Here is a 27,879-nt window from a genome sequence, read left to right on the forward strand (position 1 = left end):
ACACAGAAACAGTTTCACACATTTTTTAAAAAATCAATTTGATTTCGGGGGCGTGGGGGCAATCTAACCCCCCTTAACCTTTAACCCCTCTTGTTTGACATGGGGCCAGTTCTTCAAACTTTTATTTTTAAAATAAATGTTCTTTTCAAAAAAAAAATTGACAGAGGTAGAGAGAAACATTCTCTTAATGCCGCATTTCACATAGAAGCAGCCCAAGTATTTATTTTTAAAATCAATCTGATTGGGGGGCTAGAAAGAGGCCCCTCAATCCCTGCCATCTGGCACAGGGCTAGTTCTTCAAACTTTTATTTTTCAATTACATTAGATTTTTTTGGAGGGGTGGCGGGGGCAATAGGAATATACCCATTGAGCCTTCCCATTCTTCCGTAAGGCCAGCTCTTCAAACTTTATTAAAAAAAAAAAAAATCAATCTGATTTTGGGGGGGTGAGGGGGGAGCCGAAGAGCTCCCATTAACCCCTTGTGTTCCGTCCAGAGGCAGCTCCCCAAACTTTTTTTCCAACGTGAAAATGACCTTTCCGAGGGGCTGGAGAGCGGGGGGAGAGCAGGAGGGCGCCGGGGCGCGGGTGCGGGGGGCGCGGGGAGCGCGGGGCGCGACAAGGGAAAGTTTGGGGGGCGGGTGCGCCGCGGCCCGGTGCAGGCGGGCGGGCGGGAGCGGCGCGCCCGGGGGCCAGCCGGCTTTGTGTGCGGCGCGGAGGCCGGCGGCGCGGAGGCCGAGGCCGAGGCCCGGAGCTCGCGGGCCGCGCGGCGAGGCCGGCCCGGGGGCGGGCAGGGCGGCGGGGGGCGGACGCGGCCCCGCGAGGGGCGGCTCGGCGGCGGCGGCGGCGGCGGCGGCGGCGGGTGCGGGCCGGGGGTGGGGGCGAGGGCCGGGCGCCCCCCCCCGCGCGCCCCCAGCGCCCCCGCCCCCCCGGCCTGAGCGGGGCGGGCGGAGGAGGGAGCGGCGGCGGCGGCGGCGGCGGCGGCGGCGGCATTGTGCGCGCACCAGCAGCCCGGCCCGGGAGGAGCAGGACGCGCCGGGGCCGCCTCCTCCCGCACGGACCCATGAACCAGCCGGGCGGCGCGGCGGCTCCGCAGGTACGACGGGGGGCCGGGGGCATGCACCGCGCGGGGGACCCCGGGGGGCCGGGGCCCGGGGCGCTGCGCCACTTCATTGCAAGATTTGCAAAATGCAAAGTGCCTGAGCACGTTTGCGGGGTTTTTGTGGGCGCAAACGGGAGGGTCGGGGTCTGGAGAGCCCCCCCGGACGCCGCGGGGTGTGAGGAAGGTGAGGGTGACGCGGGGGTCTTTTTGGGCCCCCACCCGGCGCCCCCTCCAGCCCCGAGCTCGGACCGGAGCCCAGAAAACAAAGCGGCGAGAGAACAGAGCAGCCATTTCAGTTTGGACAATTCACATTTTGCAAAAATGCAACCCCTTCCAGCTCTCCCCCCTCCCCCCCAAATTTACAATTTCCCCCTGACCCTCAGTGCGCTTGGGGTCCCTGATGACCCCCCGGGAGGTCTTTTGCTCCTAGTCCCCTATCTTTGCAACAGTCTTTTTTTTTTTAAGGCCATATTTCCCTTTCTCAATTTTTTTTTTCTAATTTTTCTTCAAACGGTAGTTTTTTCCCATTAAAACGACGCCACCTAGAGGATACTATTTTGTAAATAAAAAAAGAAATTAAAATTGAAAAGAAATATTTTTTATTTCTTATTTTTTCAAAAGTTTGCTCTATAAGGCAGTGGAGGGGAAAGAGATTCTTTTTTTTTCTTTTTGGGGGTGACAGTTTTCACTTTGATCTTTCCAGAGGCATGGAGACAATTTTATTTCTGAAGCCAAATCCAGATAATATGTAAATGAAAATTAAGCTGAAATTTGAATGAATTCAGTTTTTGAAGGGAAGACAGCAAAATGCCTTCTAAAACCAAAGTCAGTTTGGCTGTCCAACTCATTTTAGTTTGAGAAAAAAACTAATTGGGATGAAGAAAGGAGGGAAATTGTTGAGTTTAGGGGAAACTGGGAGAATTGGCTTTATTGAAGCAATTAGAAATTGTACTTCATTGTAATTTGGAACTTGTTTAGCTCATCGGGCAAAAAAGACTAATTTCGCCATTTGGCGATCTTTAAAGTTTTTCTGTTTTCAAGAAGGAAGGATTTCAAAGAGAAAATAGACCCTAAAATGTTGGCTTTGGACACACCCAAAAATTGTAGGTTTTTTTTTTTTTAAATTTTCATTTACATTTTACTGCATTTAAATCCCAAGGTTCTAAAGAAAAACAGAAACTGGAAAAGTTAGAGGAAAATACTGCCTTTTTTTCCCTGCATTTGTTGGGTTTTGTGTTTTTTTTTTTGTTTTGATGGAATAATTAAGACTGTTTTCTGATTTTGTTTCCTGAAACATCTAAGCATTTCTTTTTTTGTTGTTGTTTTATCCAGAAAATGTCAGGACCCTTTTCTGAGCAATATTCATTGGGAAAAAATGTAAATTCATTACATTATATAAATTGAGTAGCCCACAGATTTGTAGGAGAGACCGCCATTAAAATAAGATATGCATAATTAACATTATTATGAAAAAACTAACAGTGGATTCACAGAAGCTCATTTTTTATGACATGCTACTGAATCAGTTGATAAAGACAAGGGTTGAAGAATCCTTGGTAGGAAGAAAATTTTCCTTTCTGTGTGTTTGCTCAATCTTCTTCCAATTTGAAAATTTTATTATTTAAAAAAAAAATCCAGATTGGTTTCAGGCCTCTTTGATTGTGATGTGGGGTTGGTAGTTTATTAACATTTGATATTTTTCACAAATTTGAATACTTTCAAAGGGGGGAAAATCCACTAACCTTGATCATTTGTGTGTGGGGGGGCATCTGTGATTTTTTTTTTTTTTTTTAAAGCACAAATTTTACTGACTTGAAGGATAAAAGAGGAAAGGACAGAAAGGAGATGAGAATTCTGATTTTTATCCATCTCATCTAGTGGAATACTTACTTTGCTGGAAAAATGGGGTAAAACACCAATTCAGCTGATTCTAGCATCAAAATTTATGTATTTTTTTTAAAGAAAAAAATCAAAATATAAACAAAAGCCAAACCCAAAGGTGCTTGTCTTTGGAACATGAAAGCACATGTGCAAACAGTATTTGATGTAGTTTTTTGGCCTTCAAAAGAATCGAATAAGATGAAACCCAAAAAAAAATTTTTTTTTTGGGGGGGGGAGACAAATATTGACTGAATTGAAATTTAACAGAGGAAGATAAGGAACCCACCCAAAGTTGAAGGGTTATTTATGATAAATTAGTATCTGAACTTGCTGGGGATTTTGCACCAAAAAAAAAAAAAAAAAGTTCTGATTTTTCTGTCCGAAATGAAGGGACAGAAATGTTAGCATTTGTAGGATGGGATCTTGTAGGACCTGATGGTGGCAGATTCCCACAGGGCTAGGACAGGAAACCCTGAGCCCCTTTGGACAGTGATCAGCTGCTGTTGGAAGAGATGATGGTTCCAGTCCATGGATTCACAACCCCTGTTTTGTGGAAATTCAGGTTTCTAAGGGGACACGAATTCTGTGAAATATTTTTGACAGGGGCAGAGATTCGACATTTCCCATCATCGCCATTGCATTTGGGAGATTTTTACTTTTTTAGTAACAAAATCCTTCAGGGCTGACTGGCCACATTCTGACATATTTGGAATGAGCTTTTTTTTTTTTTTTTTTTTTTTAAGTAGCATAATTAAATTTTTTTTTTTTTCTGTTGAATTATTTAGGCCGATGCCTAGGACAGTCAAAGAATTTATAATTTCCAAGGGCTCTGGAGGCCTCTTGAGACAGTCAGGCCAGTTTAGCAAGTGATGAAGGAAAGCTTCCCCTGGACTGGGGAGGAGTGGGTGGGCACCCCTCCCTGGCATCTGAGAAAAAGTCAGGGTTGTAGATAACAGGTTATTTCTGGTGCAAGGAAGGAAAATATTGCAGCACGGTCCCTTTGTGTGTCCTAGATCTCGTGACACACCTGCTGAAATTTTGTTGTGTTGTCTACAATTTAAAGGGAACCCCTGGGTAGAAATTGAAAATCATCTGTTTTGTGGGCCTGTTTTTTCTTTTTCTTTTCTTTTTTTTTTTTAATTGGCTATTCTGATCATGTTGGTTGTAAAGGAAATAGAGGTGCATGATGGTACTGATGGGGGCGGGGTCAGTTTTCTTTTGTTTCTATTGGCGTCTCTAAGGATTGAGACCTGACCTGGGTCTTGCCTCTCGCGCACCACCTATCATGGATGGAAGTGTGACCAGAAATGGATATCTCAGCTAATTTTTATTAGCCCCTGTCTGTTCACCAAACCCTCTTATAATATTGAGCAAAAAAATCTGGCAAATTGGACTTGAGGGGTGGTAATTTGATGATGGGCTGAGTTATTTTGGTGAAAGATCATTTATGCTCAGTTTCACAGAGGAGACTCTTATTACTTAATGTTTTGCTTTTCTGCCTAAGGAGTTTTTTTTTTTTTTTTTTCTAATTAGGTTTGAAATTTCAAGGGCTTGCTTTATAGCTTGACTTTGGACCAAGCTAAGAAAAAGGGTTTGCTTATACTTTCAGCCCCGCAAAGAGGTGAACTTGAACAAGGGCTCTTGTTTTTGCAGAAGGAAAGCAACAAAGATGGCTGGTCAGTATAAGGGTGACCTCTCCCTGGTCCTCGAAAAGAAACAGCCAATGATTTGTTTCGTTCAAGAAACAGAGTTTAAAAACTCCTCCATTGTCAGATACAGTTTTTTCCCCTACCTTTGACTCAGCTCTTGGCCTGCTGCTTCCTCTGACCTCAGAATCCTCCTGTCTTCTTCTTGGTGGGGTGATAAGAACTTCCTTGTGTGTTTCACCGGCTGCATAAGCTGCGTTTTCATGGTCATGGTGAAATTTTGAAATTCTTCCATGTTCTTGTGATGTTTCATGTCAGTTGTGTCTCCTCCCTGGTGATGGAAAGTGAAGTGGCTTTATGGGTACACAGGAACCCTAGCTCTCCCAAGGTCTTACTGTATGACCTTGGACAAGCCACTTTTTCCTTTGGAGCCTCGGTTTTTGCATTTGTAAAATGAGAGCTTTGAATCAAAACAGGGATATTAAGGAATAATTTTCTCCTGTGATTCTGACTCCAGGTAGCTGCCTGGATCACTGGATTTGAGAAGGAGTCTGAGGTTACACGTTGTGTTGTGTTGTCTACGATTTAAAGGGAACCCCTGGGTAGAAATTGAAAATCATCTCTGTTTTGTGGGCCTGTTTTTTCTATATGGAACTCATACTCTAGAGGGTGGGGTGCAGTGGTCAAATAGCAGTACCCTTCACAGAATGGGGGGTGTACTTCTTATTCATCACACCCAGGCTAGGCTGTGAATCATGGTCATGATCGGCATGATAAAAAAAAGAATAGGAGTTCCCGTTGTGGCTCGGTGGTTAACGAACCCTACTAGCATCCACGAGGACGCAGGTTCGCTCCCTGGCCTCGCTCAGTGGGTTAAGGATCCAGTGTTGCCGTGAGCTGTGGTGTAGGTCGAAGACGTGGCTCCAATCCTGCGTGTCTGTGGCATAGGTCAGCGGCTACAGGAACGATTTGATCCCGAGGCTGGGAGCCTCCAGATGCCCTGGTGAGGGCCTAAAAAGACCAAAAAAAAAAAAAAAAAAAAAAAAAAAAACCCACAGAAGCGGAGGCATAGCTTATCGAAGGTTAAGTGCTGTCTTGTGCGAATTAATTTTACTTAGATGTGCCCATGTATGTGCACGATAAAGCCAAGTCCTACCACGAGTCCTGGTTAAAAGAGTTTGCTAGGCTCTGGACTAGATGATCCACCATGACATACTCCAAGAACTGCTTATACTTTGTTATCTTATTTATTATCCCAGTCGATTGTCTCGTGCACCCTGTGGGGTGAGCATCCTAGGCCACTGGTTTTGTCCCCTGGTTGAGCCTTCCTGAAGGGCCGGTTGTGAAGAAGTCTCAGCTGCGTAGCAGTCAGGCGCACCCCCAGCTTATTGGCCTTGGATGAGGCTGGAGGGACAGGTGTCCTTCCTGAGCGAAGCAGCATCTTGGCCAGGTTCTCTGGCTGGAAAGGAGAGTTTAGGTAGGCTGGGGTCCCTGTCTTGGTGGTGGGTGGGCAAGCAGCCCCAGTTCCTTTTCTTCCTCACTTGCCCTTCAGGTTGCCCAAAGAGTTTTTGTGGAGTTAGAGAGCTCCTGTTTGTGCCATATTTATACTCCAATCAGACTCTTGAGTGAATTCTGTATTTTCGCGTATATGCACTGCCGAAGAACTTCAGGACTGCTGTCTTGGTCTCCTCATCTTTTAAATGTGTCAGACCGGTGCTGTCCAATCAAACTATAATCCAAACCACAAATGCAAGCCACATATGTTGTTTTAAACTTTCTGGTAATACTTTCAACAAACGAAAAAGAAGCAGGTGAAATTCATTTTAATGATATAGTTTATGTAACCCAGTATATCTGTGAGACTGTATCATTTCAATATTCATTAATGTAGAAATTATGAATGGGCTAGTTTACATTCTTTCTTGGGGGGGGGTATTAAGTCTTTTCTGACTAGCCACATTTCGTGTGCTCAGTAGCCACACATGGCTATAGTGGCTTCTGTATCGGACAGCGCAGGGCCAGACCCTTGTTCCATCTAGTTGTTACTGGGTGGCCTCAGAAGGTTAGTGACACATCTTTGAAAGCTCTTGGTTTTGTTGATGGGACTTCCTTCCTGAGCCCTGTGTTCTGAGGCATTTCAGCCTATAGTGGTGATGCATTCCATCCATTTGGCCTTTTCTGGCTAACGTGGTCTACGCCTTTATTTAATAACTTGTCCTAAAGCAGTCTTCTGCCAAGATTAGGCCAGAACACTTTAGTGAAAAGTAACAAATGGTGGCTAGAAACTCCAGGGTGCTGTGTCTTAGCATTGAATGCCGTTGAAGTTGAGAAGTGCAGGAGGCTGTCGGAAGAGGGCTTTAAATAAAGTATTGCCTGAAAGAAGGATGGAGATGGAAGATGACAGCAGGTGGGTAGGACCAGGGCTGGAGTCCAAGGGCTGGGAAGGAATTTGGGGGCAAAGACAGTCTGTCAGTGAAATCCATTTCCAAACCCCACGTGGAACCACCAAGAAATTCCTCCAGGATAGGCCTGAGGTCTGGAGTATAGAAAATTTCTGACATCTACCCAATTGGTGAAATAGGAAGCTGGGTTTGAGGTCAGCCAGACCCGAGTGTGAAATCCAGCACCACTGCATGGTTTGCTTTGTGTTATTGGTTTTGGAACCTTAGCTTCTGTATCTGGAAAAGGGAGGGTACTAATGTTGACCTTGAAGGGTGGTCCTGTGATGAAATGAAGCAACACGTGTGTTCCATCCAGCCAGTCCTTAGAAGGTGGTCACCATATGTTAGTAATCTCCTGACCACTTGGGGAGATGGAGTCCCAATGACAACAATTTTGGTAGTTCTGGAGACTTGGTGACTCATCTTTAATAGGCAGAGTTGAGTAACAACAGAAAATGTACACTTTTTTGGGGGGGATTTTAGGATGAGACATCCCCTAGACCTTACACATCTTTCTTGTCAAAAGTGTCCTCAGTGCTTTCATTGCAAGGATGTTGTGGCTCCTCTGAATATTCCTGGATTTGTCTCAGAGCCTGTGGCACAGTGTTTAAAAACATGCATCTTAATTCCCGGTGAACTGTCTACCTCTGAGCTTCCGCTCACGCTGAGCCTTCTGCCTCTGGTACCCTTTCCCTCTTTGGGCTCTGTTCTTTGAGGACCACCCCCCCGCCCCACCTTGAGACCTACTTGCCTGTTCTCTGTGGACCTCCCCAGCCTACAGTACTTTCCAGATACTCTGGGGCCACAGATGAGAGTTGGTTGTTCACATTTCTGTTTCACCAGCCAGATCGGGAAGTCCTGGAGGGCAGAGAGCATAGGTTATTCATTGTAGGGTCTGGAACAGAGTAGCAGCTCAATAAAGATTTGATGGCTTAATTTGATTTTTCTTTTGGAAAAGCTCAGGCCATTGGGATTTGGATGGAGTGAAGAGTAGGTGACCGATTTGGGTCTGGCCATGTGGTCAAAACCAGTGTTTTGTTAGGGAGCCATAAATAGATTTTCTTAGAGCCAGCTCTGAAGCCCTTGGCTCCCTTGGAATAATAAATCAGAGAGGGCTCCTTGGATGGGGATAATTCTTGGACTTTACATGATCTGGGGAATTTTTCAAAAGCTCCCCATCCCCCTTCACTCCTTCGTATAAACCATTTCCTTAACATGGCTGGGGAGGGGGAGCCTCTAGGGTTATGGTCCAGATTTGCAGGTGTGGTGAATGGGACCCAGCGTGTCTAAGGAGGGGGGAAAGGAAGGGACCTGACAGCACCCCATGTTGTCGTAGGAGCCGATCTGGGCCATGAGCCCTAGATCTGGACGTCAGGGGACTGTTTGCAGAACGCCAGCTCATTTGGGCCCCTTAAACGTGAAGCAGCTAAACATGAGATTTGATGTTCAGCCAGACCCCGTCTTTGGTGGGACTCTCATTTGTCCATGCCGGAGATTCAGGGAAGGTTTATGGGAGAAAACTGAGAACGTTCTGTGTATTTGTTTAATTTTTTTTCCCTGTAAGTTTTAGAAGACACTGTCGTTTTTAACACTTTATGGCTCCGCTCGGCAGATGGGCACAGGATCCCATCTTTCCTCAATGGTCACGTTCTCACATTTTCACATTTCTGAGATTGGGATGTGTCTTAACCGTGGATGTGTTCTGTTAGCGCACTGTTTCTTGCTCTCTTTTCTTCTCAAAAAGCTGTTATACAACTGATGGTGTGGGAGCACCCTTGTGGTACAGCGGGTTAAGCATCCACCAGCATTGTCACTGCCGCGGTCTGGGTCCCTGCGTGGCATGGGTTTGATCCTTGGCCGCAGAGCTTCTGTGTGCTGCAGGTGCAGCCAAAAATAAATAAATAAATAAAAATGAAATGGATGCTGTATCTAATAGTTTCAGGCACCTTGGACTTGAGGATGTAGTGTCCTTTTCCTGGTGGGGTGGACTGTGACATTAGGGACTTCCTATTCTGCTCTTTTTTTTTTTTACCTCACTTATCTCCGGGCTTGGCTTCACCTGTATAGTGAGGACCAAACTTCACCTTGGGAAGAGGCATCTAGAACTGTGAATTAACACCTCTTTCCTTCCATGTCTTAACCTTGGCCCCTGCTCTAAAAGGCGGAAGTAGCCAGCGGGAGGGAGGCAGAGCCTTTTGAATATGTGGTCCCTTCCGTAAGGCCACATGGCTGAGCTCTCCTCCCAGTGGCAGAACACCAGCTCGGACATTTGCACGGGGAGAACAAACAGATGGAAATGGAAGGGACAGGGTTCGGCTCTCTTCTCTGCTCCACTACTTAATCATCTTTGTGAACTTGGCCAAAGGATTTCACTTCCCTGCAGTGTGTTTTCCAGTCTGTAAAGTGGTGCTCACCACAGTGATCACAACGATAAAAGCGTGGCACAGGCTTCTTGTAAAAAGTTCCAAGGGAGGTGAGAAAACTTCGTAAGGGCAAAGTGCTTTTCACTTGCAGTATGTTTTGTACATCACATCCAGGGCTGGTAAATGATATACATGCCCTCACTCCCCATTTTTAAGCCTGTGGCAGACATTGCTAATCGATCACAACAGTCTTTTCCATGGAGTCTGTCCAGTGGCCTCTGAGTCCTTCTCAGTATGATGCCATGAAGCCAGCTTGGCATTTCTGATCTAGTTATAGGCACAGACACACACAAACACACAGGCCTGGGAAGAGAGGTAGAGATAGTTGCCCCAAACCTCAGTGACTAGGCAGAGCCACTTCAAGCCTCAGCTTTCTTAACTCCTCAACTCACTGCTTTCCCTACTCTTTGCACATACACTGTGTCAAAAGGAATTAGAGTTAATTTGGTCTTGAGAAATAGTGAGAGGTTCCTGACTCTCCCTTCCCTGTTATAATTAGGTACCTTTGGGGTTGTCATCAAAGCAGGGCTGGATGACCTGCTTCTCTGATGCCCAAGTGATCAGGTTTCAAAGGGGAGATGGTGGTGGCTGGGCCACTGGGCTGGGTGGTGTTGCCGCTTGCTCACGCCTGTGGTATAGATGCCATGGCAGAGGAACAGGGCAGGTCCTGGGGTTCCTGGATGACGACCTAGGGGTATGATGACGACTTTGCTGTTTACAGGCTCTAGGACCACAGGCTAGTTCCTCAGTCCCTCGGAATCTTCATTTCTACATCTGGGACCTGGGATGGAAATAGTCCTTCACAGGAATGACATGAGATAGCATATTTGAGAAAAATATACCTTTAAAACTCTGAAGCCCTACAGATGGATTATTTTTGTTTTTGTTTTATGCATGTTAATTTTTATAACCAGCACCAGTCACTGATTCTTGGTGTCCTGTTGGGGGAATTGTATAAACCCAGAGTCACAGGTGGAAGTCCACAGGTTGAATTGGTCCCTTGTTTTTTATTTGATTTGCTAGCCTAAGGTTTAAGACGTTGAGAACTTTTAGGCTTTTGCATTGTATGTGTTCTGTTTGAGTCAGTTCCTACCCTCCTCTCATTTCAATGCTGTATGTGACCTGCTGGCCCTGGAAGGCCCCTGGGTCTGGACACTGCCTGCTACCCCCGGGGCAGCCTCTGTTTGTTGATCCCCTGAGTGGGAGAACAGCCCATTCTGCTACCTCTGATGGGCTTTCCGCAAGCATCCCACGAGCTAGTGGACTCAGCAGTGCTTCCTAAACAGGGAAGCCACTGGAGAAACATGTTGGCGACAACTCCTTTCTTTGCTGAAAAAGGAAAGGAGGGAGGCTGAGGTGAGGGTGGTATTGAGTCGACAGAAAAATGATAAAAATATTTCGGCTGACGAAGCAGAAGGAGGCTTCACATATAAGCTAAAGAGAAAAAAAATGGAGTCAGGTGATGTGCCGCTTCCTCGGTCTGCTCTGGAAAACACAGGGACACTTGGCATTCTAGGGAAGCCAGTTCTGTGCCCGTGGTGGGATCGCCAGGTCCAAGGAGGGACCCAGGGAGAAAGGAAATCTGCCATCTCCCCCATGGGTGGAAATGACTGCTGCCAAGCGGAGGAGGTCCGAGTGTCCCTTGGCAAGCCCCCTGGCTTGCGGTTTGCTGGTAATGTTCAAAGTCAGAAGCTGTTTTGGCTCCCTTTCTGGCTGTGTTATTGTCCAAGACAGCACGCCCGAGGGGCTAGCCGTTCGGCCTCTCAGCTTTGAGCCTCTGCCTGGATGAATTCCCACCAGCCCCAACATTCTTGTAGAGAATTGAGGATGGGAATTTTTATGGGGAGAAATTTGGGGGAGAACGTAGATCTTGTATTTGGGGCTCAGAGTTTTACCTGACATGTGGACATAGCCAGGGCCCTTGGAATACCCAGAGAGAATGGAGGAAGATGGTTTTGGAGGCTGGAGATTTTTTTTTTTTTTTTTTTGGTTTTAATTTCATCAGCTGGGAAAAAAATACCTATAAAAACTTAAGTGCATTTCTGTGGGTGTTTCTTCTAATGTATGCTGGAAAGGCAGAAAGTGAAACTGATCTGAAATAAAACTGAAACTGGCCTGAAATGAGGCCCCAGGGAAGGCAGGCTTCCCTGGGGTGCTGCTAGCTGAGGTGGTGGAATGTGTGGTGAAGCTGGTCTTTTTGGATCAGAGGGCTCTAGTGCTAAAAAGGTTCATGGGGATTATCCAAGTCGGTGCCATCCCGTATGTGTTGATAACCACCAGCCACATGTGGCTGTTGAGCAGTTAAAATGCGTGGCCTGAATTGAGATGCACTGTGAGTGTAAAATTCACACTGGGTTTTGTTAAGTTAAATTAATTAATTAATTGATGGAACTATAATTTTCTCTTCTCTAGGTCTGGATCTTAAAGACTTACTAGGTAAAAGTATAGACGATCACAGTCCTTTTTTAAAATACAGGTTGACATGATAGCATTTTATATATTGAGTTATATATACAAATATATTGATATATTGATGGCATTTTATATATTGAGTTAAAGGAGATGGATTGTGAAAAATAATTTTGTGTGTTTTTTAACTTTCACTTTTTGACAGTGTGGCTCCTAGAAAATCTGATATTGCCCATGTGGCCCATGATATTTCCATTGGACAGTGCTGATTTAAGGCCACCTGCATGCTCCAGAGAGCGGAGTAGCTGGCTCAGGGTCACAGGGCAGCTTCATCTGGTCACTGGACAGACCACAAGGCTCAGAGTTTGGGATCGAGCAGGAAGGATGATGTTGCAATGTAGGCATCAGCATAACTAAATGGTTAAATGGAGGCTTAATGGGAACTTGAGAGGGGGACGGACAGACAGAGAGAAAGACATATTAGTAATTCGGGGGAAAAAATTACCCACTTTGCTTATCCATTGTCCTAAACACGAGTTAAACACTCTGGAAGAAAGCAGACCTAACAAGATGAACAAAAACAAATCGAAAAGATTACCCCTGACAATTACTCTGCTTGCTGAAAACAATTTCAGTCTGCTCAGTCTTTAACTAGGGTCCTTTTGAATCAGAGTACAGTTCAGAGCTGGTTCGGGCGTAGAAACCCAGGTCACATTAAGGGCTATGGGTCTGGGGTCCCAGAGGGCTGGAAGCCATTCTCTTGTAAGTCGTGTCTACTCCTTGTAATGATTTGGGAGGCATGCCTTCTAGAAAACCCAGAGGACATCTAGCCATAGTGGACAGAGCCGGCAGGTGGGGAGGTTAGCCAGCTGCCCTGGCATAGAGACCTGGAGGAGGGTGACTAACCTTAGGGAGAGCTGCAAAGTTAAGCTTGTATCCGGGTCTGACTTTCCAGCCTGGTTCTCCTGCTTAGTGTTTTGAAAGGATTTTAAGCGGTGTGTTGGAAATTCAACCTTACACATTTTTGTTCTTTCATCAGGAACTTTTTTCCATCAGAAGGCTCGAGTTTAGCATTCCTATTTATCTCACTTGATTTTTTTACAAAGTAGAATTTGTCTGCCTTGAACTATAATCATTGCACAGTTGTGGGCTTACTGTATGTCTGTCAGGCACTGGGCTAAGCATTTAACATCTGTTATCTCATTTAATACAATCACCCTGGAAGACAGAGATTTTTCTTTTTTTTCCTTTTTTTTTTAATACGAGAGAACTGAAATTCAGAGGTGAATGGAATTGCCCAAGGGCACACAGCTGGTAGGGGGCAGTTGGATTCAAATTCAGATGGACACCGAATTCCAGGCTCACCCTGGGCAGTCGCAGCAGCCGCTTTGAGGTGAGGAGTCATAACCATTCCTGTTTGACATTTGAGGAAGGTAAGCTTGCCCAAGACGTGGAATTGGTGATTGACTGGGACCTGACCCCAGCTCCTATAGATGCTCTGCTCATGCCCTAAACTTCGCCGTGGTGTCAAGGGAGGTTGCCCTCCCCACTGGGGGGCTTGGGTATGGTGCTGGCCGCCTCCGTTCCCCAGCTCCCTGCTCGCCTTGGTGGACCCGGGCTGTGTGTTTCATGCACACAGAGCCTGTAACACCACGTTTGAAAACAGTTGCAGAAGGTTTGCTGTAATTAATTACATTTGACATACTTGGAATCGGGGCCTCCTGGATTCAGAATGCAAATTTATGCCCAGACAGATGTAAGGTATGCTTGGAGCCAAGAGCTCTGGCACGTCCCAGCTACAGGGCTTGCAGCATCACTCGCTGCCCTGATGGGACCGCCGTCACAGCACGGAGTGGTAGAGGCAGGACTCAGACTTGGGGGATACCTGGAGCCCACAGGTTGTTGGGGATCAAACAGCCCTGGGCTTCAGGGCAGGACCTGTGGTCTCTAGTCTGAGCCCTGCTCCTAACTTAGCCATGCTCAGCCCTCTTTGGGCCTCAGTTTCCCCTGCTATGCAATGTAAATACTTAGTCTGGGTGGTCCCCTAGGTGGTCTCAGAAAGCATGTGCTATTAGTTCGTTCAAGGGCAGGAGAGCAGTTAAGCAGAGAGTTGGAGCTTGGAGTGCTGGCTTTTGGAAGCACGAACAGTCCAGGTGAGAAAGGCTTATAAATACGTAGGTAAGCAGGAGGCTGTTGGAACAGAGAGGGGTACAAGACAAGGCCTGATATCTAGCACAAGATGTTGCTAATTTCCAGGGCTCCACACAGAGAAGTTATTTATTCTGCAGTCCTCCTCCTACCCACGTATACGCATCTCACCATCTGTATTAGATATCTATTGCTGTATAACAAGTCACGCCAAAACTTAGCGGCTTAAAACAACAATGAGCATTTATTGTCTCTCATGGTTTCTGTGGGTTGGGAATTTGGGAGAGGCTCAGTTCTCACTCTGGTTCAGGTCTCTTTGTGGTTGTGGCCAGGTGGTGGCCTGGGTGGGGGTCATCTTAAAGGCTGCTCCACTCTCATGTTTGGTGCCAGGGCTTGGAAGACTCGAAAAGCTGGCGCTCCTGGAGTATCCATCTTTCGTCTCTCCACCTACTCGGCTATCTCTCTATCCGTCTGTCTGCCTCGATCCAATCGCTCTGTCCATCTGTGGATGTAATCTCTATCTAATCTGTTTAATCCATCTATCTGTTTTTGCACTTATCTCCCTCCAGCCTAGAGATGCTTGGCTGGACTTCCACATGGCACCTCAAGGTCCTGAAGACATGTGTCCTAGGCAGAGAGGGAGCCAAGCAGATGCATTGAATGATTTAGCCTCCAAAATCATGCCTCATGCTTTCCACGTCAGTCTCTTGGTTGAGACAGTTATAAAAGTGTGCCCCAGTTCCAGGGGAGAGACATAAACTCCACCTCTCTGTGGAGTTGTGTCACTGTCCCATTGAGCATGTAGGATGGGATAGATATTGATGTGATCATTTTGGGAAAACAAGGCTGCCATTCCATCTGTCTGCTAAAATCCATCTGTCTAGCTAGCTAGTCACCTGTTCCTTCTTCTCTCTCCTGACCCACTCATCCACCCATTTCATTTTTCCATCATTCAGACATGTCTTTCTTTATCCATTGATCCCATTCCATCACCCAACACATTTTGAGTACCGCATGTGAGCCAGGGACATGCAGGTGCTTTCAGTAACGAACAGAAAGGGAAAATGAAACTCATGTTTGTTGAGACTGTACTCACTGTTAGTCTCTGTATCCTCAAAATCACTCCGTAATGTAGAATTACTATCGTCTTTATTTGTCGGTGAAGAAACCAAGGCACAAAGAAGTAACTTGTCCAAGGTCGTTCCGCCAATTAGTGTCGGAGCCAGAATATAAACTCAGGACTTCCTGACCGCACTGTCCCAGGCTGGCTCCATTCTGTTTCTGAGTATGAAATGGCCATCCAAGAGTTGGTTCTATACTTCTGGTTTTTTCCTAAATGAAAATAAGGTTTTTTTTTTCCTCCTGATTTTAAAAGTAAATTACAAAAACATTCAAATGATTTCTCTTTAAAAAATCACCCCAAATCCTACCACTGTTCACATTAAACATATATACATTTTTTTTTTTTGGCCACTCTTGCAGCATGTGGAAGTTCCCAGGCCAGGGATTGAACCTGAGCCACAGTGGTGACAGTGCCAAATCCTTAACCGCTAGGCCACCAGGAAACTCTACCACTGTTCACATTTTGATGAACGTTATTCAAGTTATCTCACTGCATATTTAAATGTTAGTGTTTATAGAAATGGGATTATAGTCATGCTGTTCAGTAGCCTGCTTTCTTTTTTTTTTTAACTCATTGGATAGCTTTTTAAAAATCAATTAGTTATTTTACTGACTGCACTGTATTTCCATTGTGTGTATGTCCTCAAATTCGGTGCCTGTAGGATTTGGGTTCTTTCTAATCCTTTTACATGTGATATTCATTTGTATGGTAATCTCCTTGGTATCACACACTGAAAGACTGAGCACTGAATCATAGCCTGTTCACTTTCTACAGGTGGTATACAGTTCACTTTGTGTGTGTGTGTGTGTGTGTGTGTGTTTGTCTTTTTGTCTTTTAGGGCCACACCCACGGGATTTGGAGGTTCCCAGGCTAGGGGTCAAATTGGACCTGTAGCCACTGGCCTACACCACAACCACAGCAACTCGGGATCCGAGCCACATCTGCAACCTACACCACAGCTCACGGCAACGCCAGATCCTTAACCTATGGAGCAAGGCCAGGGATCAAACCCACAACCTCATGGTTCCTAGTTGGATTCATCTCCACTGCGCCATGATAGGAACTAACAGTTCACTTTCTACCAGGAGATTGTGAGTGCTTATTTTTTTTTTTTTTATGGGAAGGTATGAAATTTCTTTAATTAAAAAAATCATAAGCAGTCATTCATTAATTTATCTTTCACCTTATTTTGAAGTTGTAATTTACAAAGTAAAACAGTAATCCCACAAAGCTGAAGTTAGAGAAAAAATTATTCCTACAACCCTATATCATTATACCAAATATAAGTTTTACATATTCTTTTCCAAGCTTTTTACATATTCATGTGGAAAATATGTGAGTGCTTATTTTATGCATTGTGGCCATCATCTTGTATTGCCAATATTTTTAATCTTTGATGTCCTGATGGGGAAATGAATGAGGATGAACATTTGTAGGGATATTTTTATTATTTGATTGTGTTTCTTTTTTTATGCATTGCCTGTTCAAGCATTTTGCCCCTTTTTCTCTTTAGGTATTTGTTTTTTCCCTTAATTTTTTTATTTTATTTTATTTTATTTTATGTTTTGTCTTTTTTTTTTTGCTATTTCTTGGGTCGCTCCCGCGGCATATGGAGGTTCCCAGGCTAGGGGTCCAATCGGAGCTGTAGCCACTGGCCTACGCCAGAGCCACAGCAATGTGGGATCCGAGCCGCGTCTGCAACCTACACCACAGCTCACGGCAACGCCGGATCGTTAACCCACTGAGCAAGGGCAGGGACCGAACCCGCAACCTCATGGTTCCTAGTCGTATTTGTTAACCACTGCGCCACGACGGGAACTCCCTTTAAATTTTTTTTTAAAGCTGTTTGGATTTTAGAGGTATTGGCTCTTTGTTATTTAGATTCCAAGAATTTCATTTTCCTTTTTTAAGAGAATATTATTTAGTGGCAGTTAAATAAAATGTTTACTTGTAGTGTTTACATTTTGGCGTTTTGGATTCTATTTTCTGTGTGTGTCACTCTGGAAAAGACTTCCCCACCTTAAGAATTTATAGTGAAAAGGCAGCCTGTGGCCTAGGAGGAAATATTTACAAATTCTGCATCTCATAAGGGATTAGTTTCCAGATTATGTAAAGAACTCCTACAACTCAACAACAACAACAAAATACAATTTAAAAAAGTGGGTAAAGGACTTGTAGACACTTCTCCCGGGAAGTTTAAAAAAGTGGGTAAAGGACTTGTAGACACTTCTCCCGGGAAGATATGCAAATGGCCAACAAGCATATGAAAATATGCTCAACCTCACCAATCATGAGAGAAATGCAGTCTAGAACCACGATGAGTATCATCTTACACCCGTTAGGATGGCCATTATCAAAAAACCAAAAAAACATGCTGGTGAGAATGTTGAGATCTTGGAACCATCATTTACTCTTGGGGCAGCTGCTACGAAAAATGGTATGGCCGTTCCGCAGAAAGTAAAAATAGAGTTACCATGTGATCTGACACTCCTGCTCCTGAGTCTATATCTAAAGGAATTCAAAGCAGGATCTCATAGAGGCATTTGTAATGCATTTGTGGCAGCGTTATTCACAATAGCCAAGTGGTGGAAGTAACTTCTTTGTCCTTTAATGAATGGATAAACAAAATGTGATTTCAACAGAAGATGGAATATCATTCAGCCTTAAAAAAAGACAGAAATCCTGGTCACCTGCTACCTCGGTGAACCTCGAGAACACTGTGAAAGGAAATAAGCTGATCTCCAAAAAACGCAAATATTGTATGATTCCACGCATGTAGGGTATCTAAGGTAGTGGAGTTCGCAGAAACAGAAAGTAGGGTGGTGGTTGACAGGGGTGGGGGCGGGGGGAGGGGGGAAGGGGGAGGTGATGGTTAGGGGGTATAGAGTTTCAGTTTTGCAAGTTGAGAAGGTTCTAGAGATCTGTCGCACACCACTGGCAATGTACTTAGCACTGTTGAACTGCACACTTAAACATTTATTTAACTGCATAGATCATCCGTTTGTCTTGTAGGAACATACGTACAAGAAATACTTGTGCCTGTGTACCAATGGAAATACGCATACGTGCTCATAATAGAATTGTTTATAATATTAAATACCTGGAAATAACAACAAAGAGTTTATAGAAATATTCACCCCTGTTTCTTCTATTATTTTCTATGAGTTTTGTTTTCTTACATTTCAATTGTTTATCCATCGAGAATGTATTTGCTTTAAAGGAGGAGCGTAGGGATCAGGCTCTATTTTTTTTCCAGATGGTGAGCTGCATTTTGTAATGTCAATAATTGAATGATCCATCTTTTCCTCCTGGATTTGAAATGGCATTTTAATCTTATATTACATTTCCGTAGACTTAAGTCTATTTCTTGACCCTGTTACTTTTTCTGTGTATACAGGTATAGTACTGTTTTAATTTGATCACTTTAAAAATAGGAGTTCCCATTATGGCTCAGCAGGTTAAGAACCTGACATAGTGTTGGTGAGGATGTTGGTTTGATCCCTGGCCTCGCTCGGTGGGTTAAGGATCCAGCATCGCCATAAGTTGCAGCGTAGGTCACAGATGCGGCTTGGATTTGGTGTTGCTGTGGCTGTGGTATAGACTGCAGCTACAGCTCCGATTTGACCCCTATCCTAGGAACTTCAATGCACTTAAGGTGCGGCCTTAAAAAGGAAAACAGACAAACAGACAAAAAAAACCCCTTTCATCATGTCTTGAGAACAGACTTATAAACTAGGATATAACATTGCCACCTGCAGTGCTTACCAAGTTGGGGCAGTTTTCTGGTGGGCGTCTTCATTGGACACACTCTCCTTGGCACCCATACTGTCATCACTGCCGTTATAGATATGGAAACCGAGGTTCATTGAGGTTTGGTACCTTGCCATAGGTAGGTAATTGGTGCTCTCATTCACATCTGGGAAGTGGCAGAGGGGAGATTGCAGCCTGGGTCTGAACAACCTCAAATACACACCTTGACCCCCATCGTATGTGGCATAGAGTGGTACTAATAGGTGCTTCCTCAATTGGAAGGGAAGCAATTGTCCTGTCTTATCTAAAACAGATATGAAACGGATTATTCCCTGGCTGCAGTTAGATGTATGCTGACATTTGTTTTAATAAGTTAATTTTTAAATAATTAAAGTAACCTAATGATATTACAGAGAAATCAGACAATAGAGAAATAAAATTTGTGTTAAATCTATTCTAGCCTCCTTATATTCACTGTTCTGGTGCATTTCCTTCTAGTGATTGGATAAGCATATTTTTGTTGTTTAAATCATAACGTGTGGGTTTTGTCTCCTGTCTTTTCCTTGTCTTTGTCGTCATCATTTTTCAAGATTGCACAGTGTTCACAGAAAAGAATGAACATAGTTTATTTCACCCATGCTCTGTTGCTGAACATTTAGATTGGCCCTAATTTTTCTTTTATAAAATGACACTGCAGCGAACATCCTCATATATTAAAAATTCTGATATTTTAAAGCCATCCCCTTTGGATATATTCCCCAAGAGAGAGAACTGGGTCAAAGGTAGATAGTAGGTTTGGGCATTTATTGTTACTAAGCTCTGTTGATTTGGAAAAGAACTATTTAGTAAATTCTTTAAAAATGTTTTACTGACTTTTGGAGTTCCCGTCATGGCGCAGTGGTTAACGAATCCGACTAGGAACCATGAGGTTGCAGGTTCGATCCCTGGCCTTGCTCAGTGGGTTAAAGGATCCGGCGTTGCCGTGAGCTGTGGTGTAGGTTGCAGATGCGGCTCGGATCCCGTGTGGCTGTGGCTCTGGCGTAGGTCAGCAGCTACAGCTCTGATTAGACCCCTAGTCTGGGAACCTCCATATGCTGCAGGTACAGCCCTAGAAAAGGCAAAAAGACCAAAACAAAAAAAGGTTTTACTGACTTCATTATTATGAAAGGAATTTATGTTCACGAGGGAGCCTGGAATATGTATTAAAAAAAAAAAAAGATTCCGTAATTCCACATTTTCCCAAGATGATCTCAGGTAATTTTGTTTCTATCCTGGTATTATTTATTTATACAAATATTTATTTTTCAGTAAATTATTTCAAATTTCATTTTTATCAGCCAGAATTCTCTAATAATTCATTTTTCTGCATATGTTGTAAATCCATTTTTGGATGAAGATCCTTTGAGTTTCGAGATGCTCAGTACATTTTGCATTTATCCATTCATCAACCATCCATTAAATATTTGTCCCAACTGTGGGTGACAACCTTTGATAATTGCCAGGGTACTGAATCACAGCCATCTATAATGCACTGTAGAATGTGTTGGGTGCTCTAAGACTGCTTGCCAAGGGTGTTTAATGGAGGAAAAGATGAATCCTGGTAAAGAAAATCCAGGGCAACTTCCTGGAAGAAGTGGCATTGGAGCTTAGCTTTGAAGGACATGTAGGATTTAAGGGTCTAAAGAAGGGCCTGTGAGGGGAAGGGGATGGAGCAGTGCATTTTGGATCAATGATAGAGCATGAATCATCAAAGAGAGATGAACTTCAGTGAATTTTTAGTGTCAAGTATATCTTATTGTAAATCTTAAAATCTTAATTCTTTCAAAGCTGATGAGTTGTAGAATTCTGCCCAAATGTGGGTGGGCTCACGAGTTGGTTTTTTGTTTTGTTTTTTTTTTTTTTTTTGCTTTTTAGGGCCACACCCGTGGCATATGGAAGTTCCCAGGCTAGGGGGCAAATCAGAGCTGCAGCTGCTGTCCTACACCGCAGCCACAGCACCTCAGGATCCAAGCCCGGTATGCAACTTATACCACAGCTCACAGCAACGCCGGATCCCTGACCCACTGAGTGAGGCCAGAGGTTGAACCTGCATCCTCATGGGTACTAGTCAGATTCATTTCCACTGTACCACAATGGGAACTCCTGGGATGTTCATTCAATCAGTACTCTTGTCTGAGGGGGTGGGGTCAGTGGGGCCAAGAAAGGAAGAAAGCCAGTCTTTGGTAGACTGGCCTCAGATCAGAATAGTATTTTAACTTTGCAGAGTTCTTTTGGAAATGCAGTCTCATTTTTTTCCCTCCTGATATCATGACAGGACGGACCTCTGCAAGCCTGCGACTTGTTCAGAGTCTCAGAGCTAGGGAGGAGCTGTGCTGAGCAGTGGCCCTCAAATGTTCATGACTGACCCTCAGGAAGAAATATATTTTATATCACCACTGTATACACATAGGCGTACACATATAAATAAAGCAAAAGCAGAGAACGGTGTTTACACTTAACCACTTTCAGTGCATTGTGATACTTCCTATTTTCTTCTGTTGTTTTATTATTATTATTATTTTTAATGCTGGCTGTGACCCATTAAATTGATTTCAAGACCCAACAATGGGAGTTCCCATCGTGGCTCAGTGGTTAACAAATCTGACTAGGAACCATGAGGTTGCAGGTTCGATTCCTGGCCTTGCTCAGTGGGTTAAGGATCCGGCGTTGCCGTGAGCTGTGGTGTAGGTCACAGATGCCGCTCAGATCCCGAGTTGCTGTGGCTCTGGCGTCGGCCAGTGGTTATAGCTCCAATTAGACCCTTAGCCTGGGAACCTCCATATGCTGCAGGTGTGGCCCTAGAAAAGACAAAAAAAAAAAAAAAAAAAAAAAAACCCAAACAAACGCAACAATGGGTCATGACCTGCTGTTTGAAAACCGCCAGCCTGGAGGTCCCTGAAGCCTGTCAGGACTTCCTAGCTGTCTGGAGCAGGTAGAACCCAGAGTCCATTTCCTCCTCTTTCCAGCAGCTAAGAAACAGATCAGGTATGTTCTGCCTGCATGGCTCCCCCATCCTTGTGATAAATATTGATCTTCTTCGCTTCCCTTTGAAGATGTGAGTGCGTGAGACAGGCTGCTGTGGAGCTCTGGAATTGGTGAGCTGAGTTTGAAGATGAGCTTGGACCAGTTTCCCACAGGTGATTAAAGGGGTTCCAGTGAGCCACAAGGAACAAAATCATGATCAGAGATTATCTATGGTATAGGATTATATGCTTTCCCCCCCCTCTTTTGGATCTATATTGTAAGTTTCCTTCATTAAACTCGAACCTTTTCCATGGTAATGAAGTGAGTCAACAAAACACTTTTTGAAGAATGTAGTGTGTTTTTCCAAATCAACAGAGCTTCCCAGAGCTTAGTACCAATAAATGCTTATGTGGGGAATGACCAAAACTCTGTATGTCTCTGTGTGTGTGTACGTGTGTGTGTGTGTCTTATGGACATGTGTTAAACTAATATCTATCCTTGACCCAGTAACCCCTCTTTGGGAATACATCCAAAGGAGAGGATTTTAAAATGTCAAAATAGGATATTTTGGGTATGAAGATGCTCATCACAGTGTGATTGTACAAAAGCCAAGCATGAGGTCTGGTAGAATGTGCGGTGTGGGACCAAGTGCTGGGCTCCTAGGGCTGCTCTGGCCCGAGAGAACCTGACCTTAGGTGCCTGCTCTGAGAAGCAGTACAGCAGAGTGACCGAAGGATGTACACACTTTGTAGTCAGACTCCCTGGACTTAAGTCCCAGATCTGCCTCTTCCAGACCACACGATTCTGGAAAGATGACTTAACCTCTCTTTATATCAGTTTCCTCATCTGTGAAGTAGGGTATAGTGAGAATTACATGGGGAAATATTAAAAGTGCTAGAACAGTGCTTGAGATAGAGGAAATCCTATGTAAGGATTAGCTGGCTGAAATTTTTTTCTTTTTTTCTTGCACAGAAGATGGCAACTTGGTGTAGGCCCACTTGTCATGTCCATTTGGGGTATAGGACATAGAGAGTGGAAGCTCCATAGGGTTGGAATTGAGAGACCTAGGGTTGAGGGCTCTGGCCCTTATTAGGCCTTAGCTGAGTTGGGGTTGTTATTTTTTCCCCCTCGGAAGCATTGTCTAGAATATGAGATAATAAGGTTTTTTTGTTTGGTTTGGTTTTTTTCTGCTTTGCCTTGCAGAATTGTCATGAGGATAAAAAACACATTCATCCATAAAAAGAAAGGATTGGATTTTAGAGATGTCTGAGTGGTTTTATTATGAATTCCATCTGTGGTTGGTTATGGATTCTGTGGATAGGCCATAGTGGGAAAGAGTTGCTGAGACTGATTAGTGATGTCTGCCACTGAAAGGCAATGTGGTCGTAGCCTAGCTCCCCTTTGCACCTCAGGGATATGTGGCTTCATGAGCCCCATCTAATCCATGGCTAGGGGTTCTAAGGTTATAAAAGGATTAAGGAATTGATTGGGTAGTACCATGACCAGAAGATGGGAGGTCGTATTTTCCAAATGGATATGTTAAAATATCTTAAAGTTACACTAATTAAAAGTGGGTGGAAATTCTATATTTAGTTTTCTGAGGTACCTCCACACTGCTTTTCATAGTGGCTGTACCAATGTACATTCCCACCAGCAGTGTAGGAGGGTTCCCTTTTCTCCACACCTTCTTCAGCGTTTGTTACTTGTAGACTTACTAAGGATGGCCATTCTGACTGGTGTCACGTGGTACCTCATTGTAGTTTTGATTTGCATTTCTCTAGTAATTAGTGATGTTGAGCATTTTTTTCATGTGCTCGTTGGCCATCTGTATATCTTCTTTGGAGAAATGTCTTTTCAGGTCTTCTGCTCATTTTTCAATTAGGTTGTTTTTTTTGCTGTTGAGTTGTATGAGTTCTTTTTATATTTTGGAGATTAAGCCCTTGTCAATTGCATCTTTTTTTTTTTTTTAATAGTTTCCTTTGCTGTGCAAAAGCTTGTAAGTTTGCTTAGGTCCCATTGGTTTATTTTTTTTTTTCTTAATTTTTTTTTTCTATTACTTTGGGAGATTGATCTAAAGGAAAACATTTGTATGGTTGATGCCAGAGAATGTTTTGCCTGTGTTCTCTTCTAGGAGTTTTATGGTGTCTTGTCTTATATTTAAGTATTTAAGCCATTTTGAGTTTATTTTTGTGCATGGTGTGAGGGTGTGTTCTGGTTTCATTGATTTAAATGCAGCTGTCCAGTTTTCCCAGCACCACTTGCTGGAGAGACTTTTCCCCATTTTATATTCTTGCCTCATTTGTTGAAGATTAATTGACCATTGGTGTCTGGGTTTATTTCTGGGTTCCCTGTTCTGTGCCATTGGTCTGTATGTCTTTTTTTTTTTTTTTAACAGTACCACAGTCTTGATTACTCTAAGCTCCAGAAGTCCCACTCCTGACAGAAATTATAAACCAACTATAATAAAATTTTTCTTAAAGAGTGGGTGGACCTGGCATAGGTACGGACAGGCAGACAGATGGAGTAGATTACAGCCCAGAAATAGACCCAACAGACCCTGCTATGTATTAACTTTAGTTCTAGTTCCAACCAGTTTTGGTTAATGTTGCTTTTGAGATATTTTAATATTTGGTAAACAGCTCTCCTGATTGTTTTATTTCAAAATCCTCATTAGTCTTGCTCATCTATTGCCTTGTGGTTTTAATCGTGTTAAATAGATGTATGCATTGAATCAAGTAGGAAGGATGTACTCACGATACTGTGTTTTTTTACCCAGTAACGTGGTTTGTCTATTCATTCACATTCCCTTATACGACCTACAGTAACATTCTGTGCTTTGCTGCCCAAGTTTTGGACATTTCTTTCTTTCCTTCTCTTTTGGCTTTTTAGGGCCGAACCCATGGCATATGGAGGTTCCCAGGCTAGGGATCTAATCGGAGCCACAGCTGCCGGCTTACAGCACAGCCACAGCAATGCAGGATCCAAGCCACGTCTGCAACCTACACCACAGCTCACGGCAACGTCGAATCCTTAACCCACTGAGTGAGGCCAGGGATCGAACCTGCAACCTCATGGTTCCTAGTTGGATCCGTTTCTGCTGCGCCACAGTGTGAACTCCCTGGACATTTATTTCTAAATAGATTCCTAGGTATTTGATGTTTTTGACTGCAATTGTAAGTGGGATAATTTCCCTCATTGTATATTTTGCCTAATTAATGCAAGTACATAGAAGAGCTACCAGTTTTTATGTGTTGATTTGTTGTTGTTGTTGTTAGCGGATAACCTACTATATTGTCTTCTTAGTTCCAGTAGTTTCTTGTGGTTTTTAGGTAGGCAGTAGTATATGCAAACAGTAGTCATTCCCCTTCTTTTGCAGTATTGTCCTCCCCCCCTCATGTTGTGGGTTGGCTAGACTGTCTAGAGCAATTTAAATAATAGCAGGGATAACCAGTATTCTTCTATTGTCTTATTTCATACTTTAGTGGGAAGCAATCTAGAGTTTTATAATCAAGTATGAAGTTTTATTTTGGTTTCTGATATGTATTTTTTTATCATTAAGTATCTTTCTGAGTCACTAAGAGTGTCTTTTTAAAGAAATTTATCAAAACGGAGGTTAGTGGTATGATTTAGGGTGATTTTTACTTTTTCTGTATTTGAATTTTTCTTTTGCAGTGGAGCATGAATCATTCCCTCCCCCACTATGGAGCTGTGTAGTAATAAGAGGGGGAAGGATGATGAATTTTTAACAAATGCCTTTTCATTACATACCCAGATGGCCATATGGTTTTCTTACTTTGATCTGCTGATGTGATGAATGATATTAATAGATTTCCTAATATTAAACCATTCTAGAAGGAACCGATTTTGTTCCTGGTGTTTCATTATTTTAATACATCCTGAGTCCATTTTGCTGGGTTTTGTGTCTATATGCATTAGTGAGATTGTCCTGCAGTTTTATTTTCAGTGTGCTGTTTTTGTCATCTTTTTTATGGGGGTCTTGCTAGCACAATGGGTTGTCAGTTGGACAGCTTTCCATTGTCTTTAGTGATCTGGAACAGGAGGGTAAATACGTCTCAGATTGAGTCCCTGTTGGTAGTGGTGGCTGCAGAGATTGCTGTGTTGAGAAGGATTCTGAGGCCTTGTCATGTGTAAACAATTTAGTGTTTTGTAAGAGTGTCGGAAATGAGAGTTTAAGCATGCATGCCAGATGTTTATTTGTGGTCCCTGCCAGGAATGATTTATATTACATGGGAATTATCTATCTTTTGAAAGTTTAAAAGGACTTGCCTTTAAAACTCTATCTTTTTAGACTTTTGGAGATGATTTTTTTTTCCTATTGTAATCCTTCCTTTAATAATTTTTTGGCTTTTGCTCTTGGTGACATAGTCTTAGTCATTTATATTTTCTTAGAAATGTATTTATTTCATCAAGAATTTGAATTGTATTTGGAGAGAATAGAATACATATATATTTTTAAATGTCTTCTGTTTGTTTTTATTTCCTAATCTGATTTTTTTGTGTGTTCATATCTTTTTATTTTTTGGTTGAATACTAATATCTAGGCCTATTTTTATTTTTACCCCTCACCTCTTAAAATTTTATTTATTAATTCTAACTACTTAGTGCATTTCTAAATTATTATATATATGTTAAAGCCACACTGCTGTGTTCTTCAGATTTTTAAAAATCTGTATCCTTAGCTCTCTCTTTTTTTTTTTTTTTTCTGTTTAGCAATAAACAATGTTTAATCAATGAATTTTCCTCAGAGTACCTTTTTGGTCACATCCCATAAATCTTACTGTGAAGTATTGTTACTCTTTTCTCCCCTAAAAATTTCCACAATTTTAGTTTTGATGCTCTGTTTAGCCTAAAGATTATTTAAATTTATAATTTTAATTTTTATGTGATTCTTTTTTTTAACATTAGTGTTTATGTTTATTCATTGCTAGTTTATTGCAAAAGGAGGTTGCCAGTGATAGTTCTGCTTTTGGCAATTTATAGACATTTTGGGGTTCCTTTTAAAATATTAGTTTGTGTAAATGTTTCATTTTGCTTGCAAAAGAAGTAATTTCTGCTTTTAGGGTTTATTGTTTGCTATATACACATACTTCTCAATATTATATATCATCAGCAGTATTAATTACATTTTTCAGACTCCCCGTAGGGCCTTCGTCATATTGCTTTTCCATTTTTTATTTCAAGAATTGGAGAATGTGTTCATGTCTTCCCAATAATATGTTTCTTTTGATTTTACCTTTTCTTTATATTTTACTTTATATATTTTATTGCTAGGTTATTTAACAGAAATTTACCTGCCTACTACATTTTATTATAGGCTGTACTCTTTATCTGTAAAAATAGGCCCTCCTTGACCTATTTTGTGCTCTCTACTTTCAGGTCTAGTTTTTCTTATTTTTATAATGCATTTTCTGCTTTCACCTTTAATTCCAGTGATTTTTATAAAGCACTTCCTACTTTGTGTTTTTGGATTTTACCTGATAAAATTTTATGTGTTTATTTTACTTCTAACCTTTGTGTGCCCTTTAAAAAATTGCTCTTTCAGATAGCATGTTGTTTTTTATATTGAAAAACTCAGAGTCTCTCGGTCTTTTTATACAGAACATACCCCGTTTATATTTATTATAATAGCGAATTTTTTTAACGTCTTTCATCTAGTTTTCGTTTTCTTTTTTTAAAGTACTTGTGTAACTAAGAAAATATTTTTGATTCATTCTTATGAAAATGGAAACTTGGATGACTAGAGCATTTGGGGTTCCATGTCTTATCTCTCTATACTCTATAGATGTTCTGTAGTCTTAGGTTGTTAACATTGCAGAAGATAATTCAGCCACCACATGGTGTTTGACTTCTGTGGTTGATTCCTGTGCCCTGCTCCCAGCCTTTCTGAATGCCTGTCATAGTCTTTTTTTTTTTTTTACTCTTGGAGATTCAGGGT

The 27,879-nt window shown here is 42.8% G+C and overlaps 1 protein-coding gene across 50 annotated transcripts in view; it reads left to right on the forward strand.

The window, feature by feature from the left end:
- Positions 1-950: 950 nt before the first annotated feature.
- ZNF618 (zinc finger protein 618) overlaps positions 951-27,879 on the forward strand; it is a 195,387-nt gene continuing 168,458 nt past the window's right edge. For all 50 annotated transcript variants that reach the window (XM_084993180.1, XM_084993223.1, XM_084993246.1 and 47 more), the window contains exon 1: positions 951-1,093. Coding sequence is in view for 45 of the 50 variants with exons in the window: in XM_084993160.1 (XP_084849286.1) it covers positions 1,061-1,093 (33 nt within the window). In the remaining 5 variants the exon portion in view is untranslated. The remainder of the gene's footprint in view (positions 1,094-27,879) is intronic.

The sequence above is a fragment of the Sus scrofa genome, chromosome 1, assembly GCF_054392235.1.
Source record: "Sus scrofa isolate SSC_HxYL_T2T_F1_AM1 chromosome 1, Sscrofa_HxYL_maternal_Yorkshire_Landrace_v2.0, whole genome shotgun sequence".
Taxonomy (NCBI): domain Eukaryota; kingdom Metazoa; phylum Chordata; class Mammalia; order Artiodactyla; family Suidae; genus Sus; species Sus scrofa.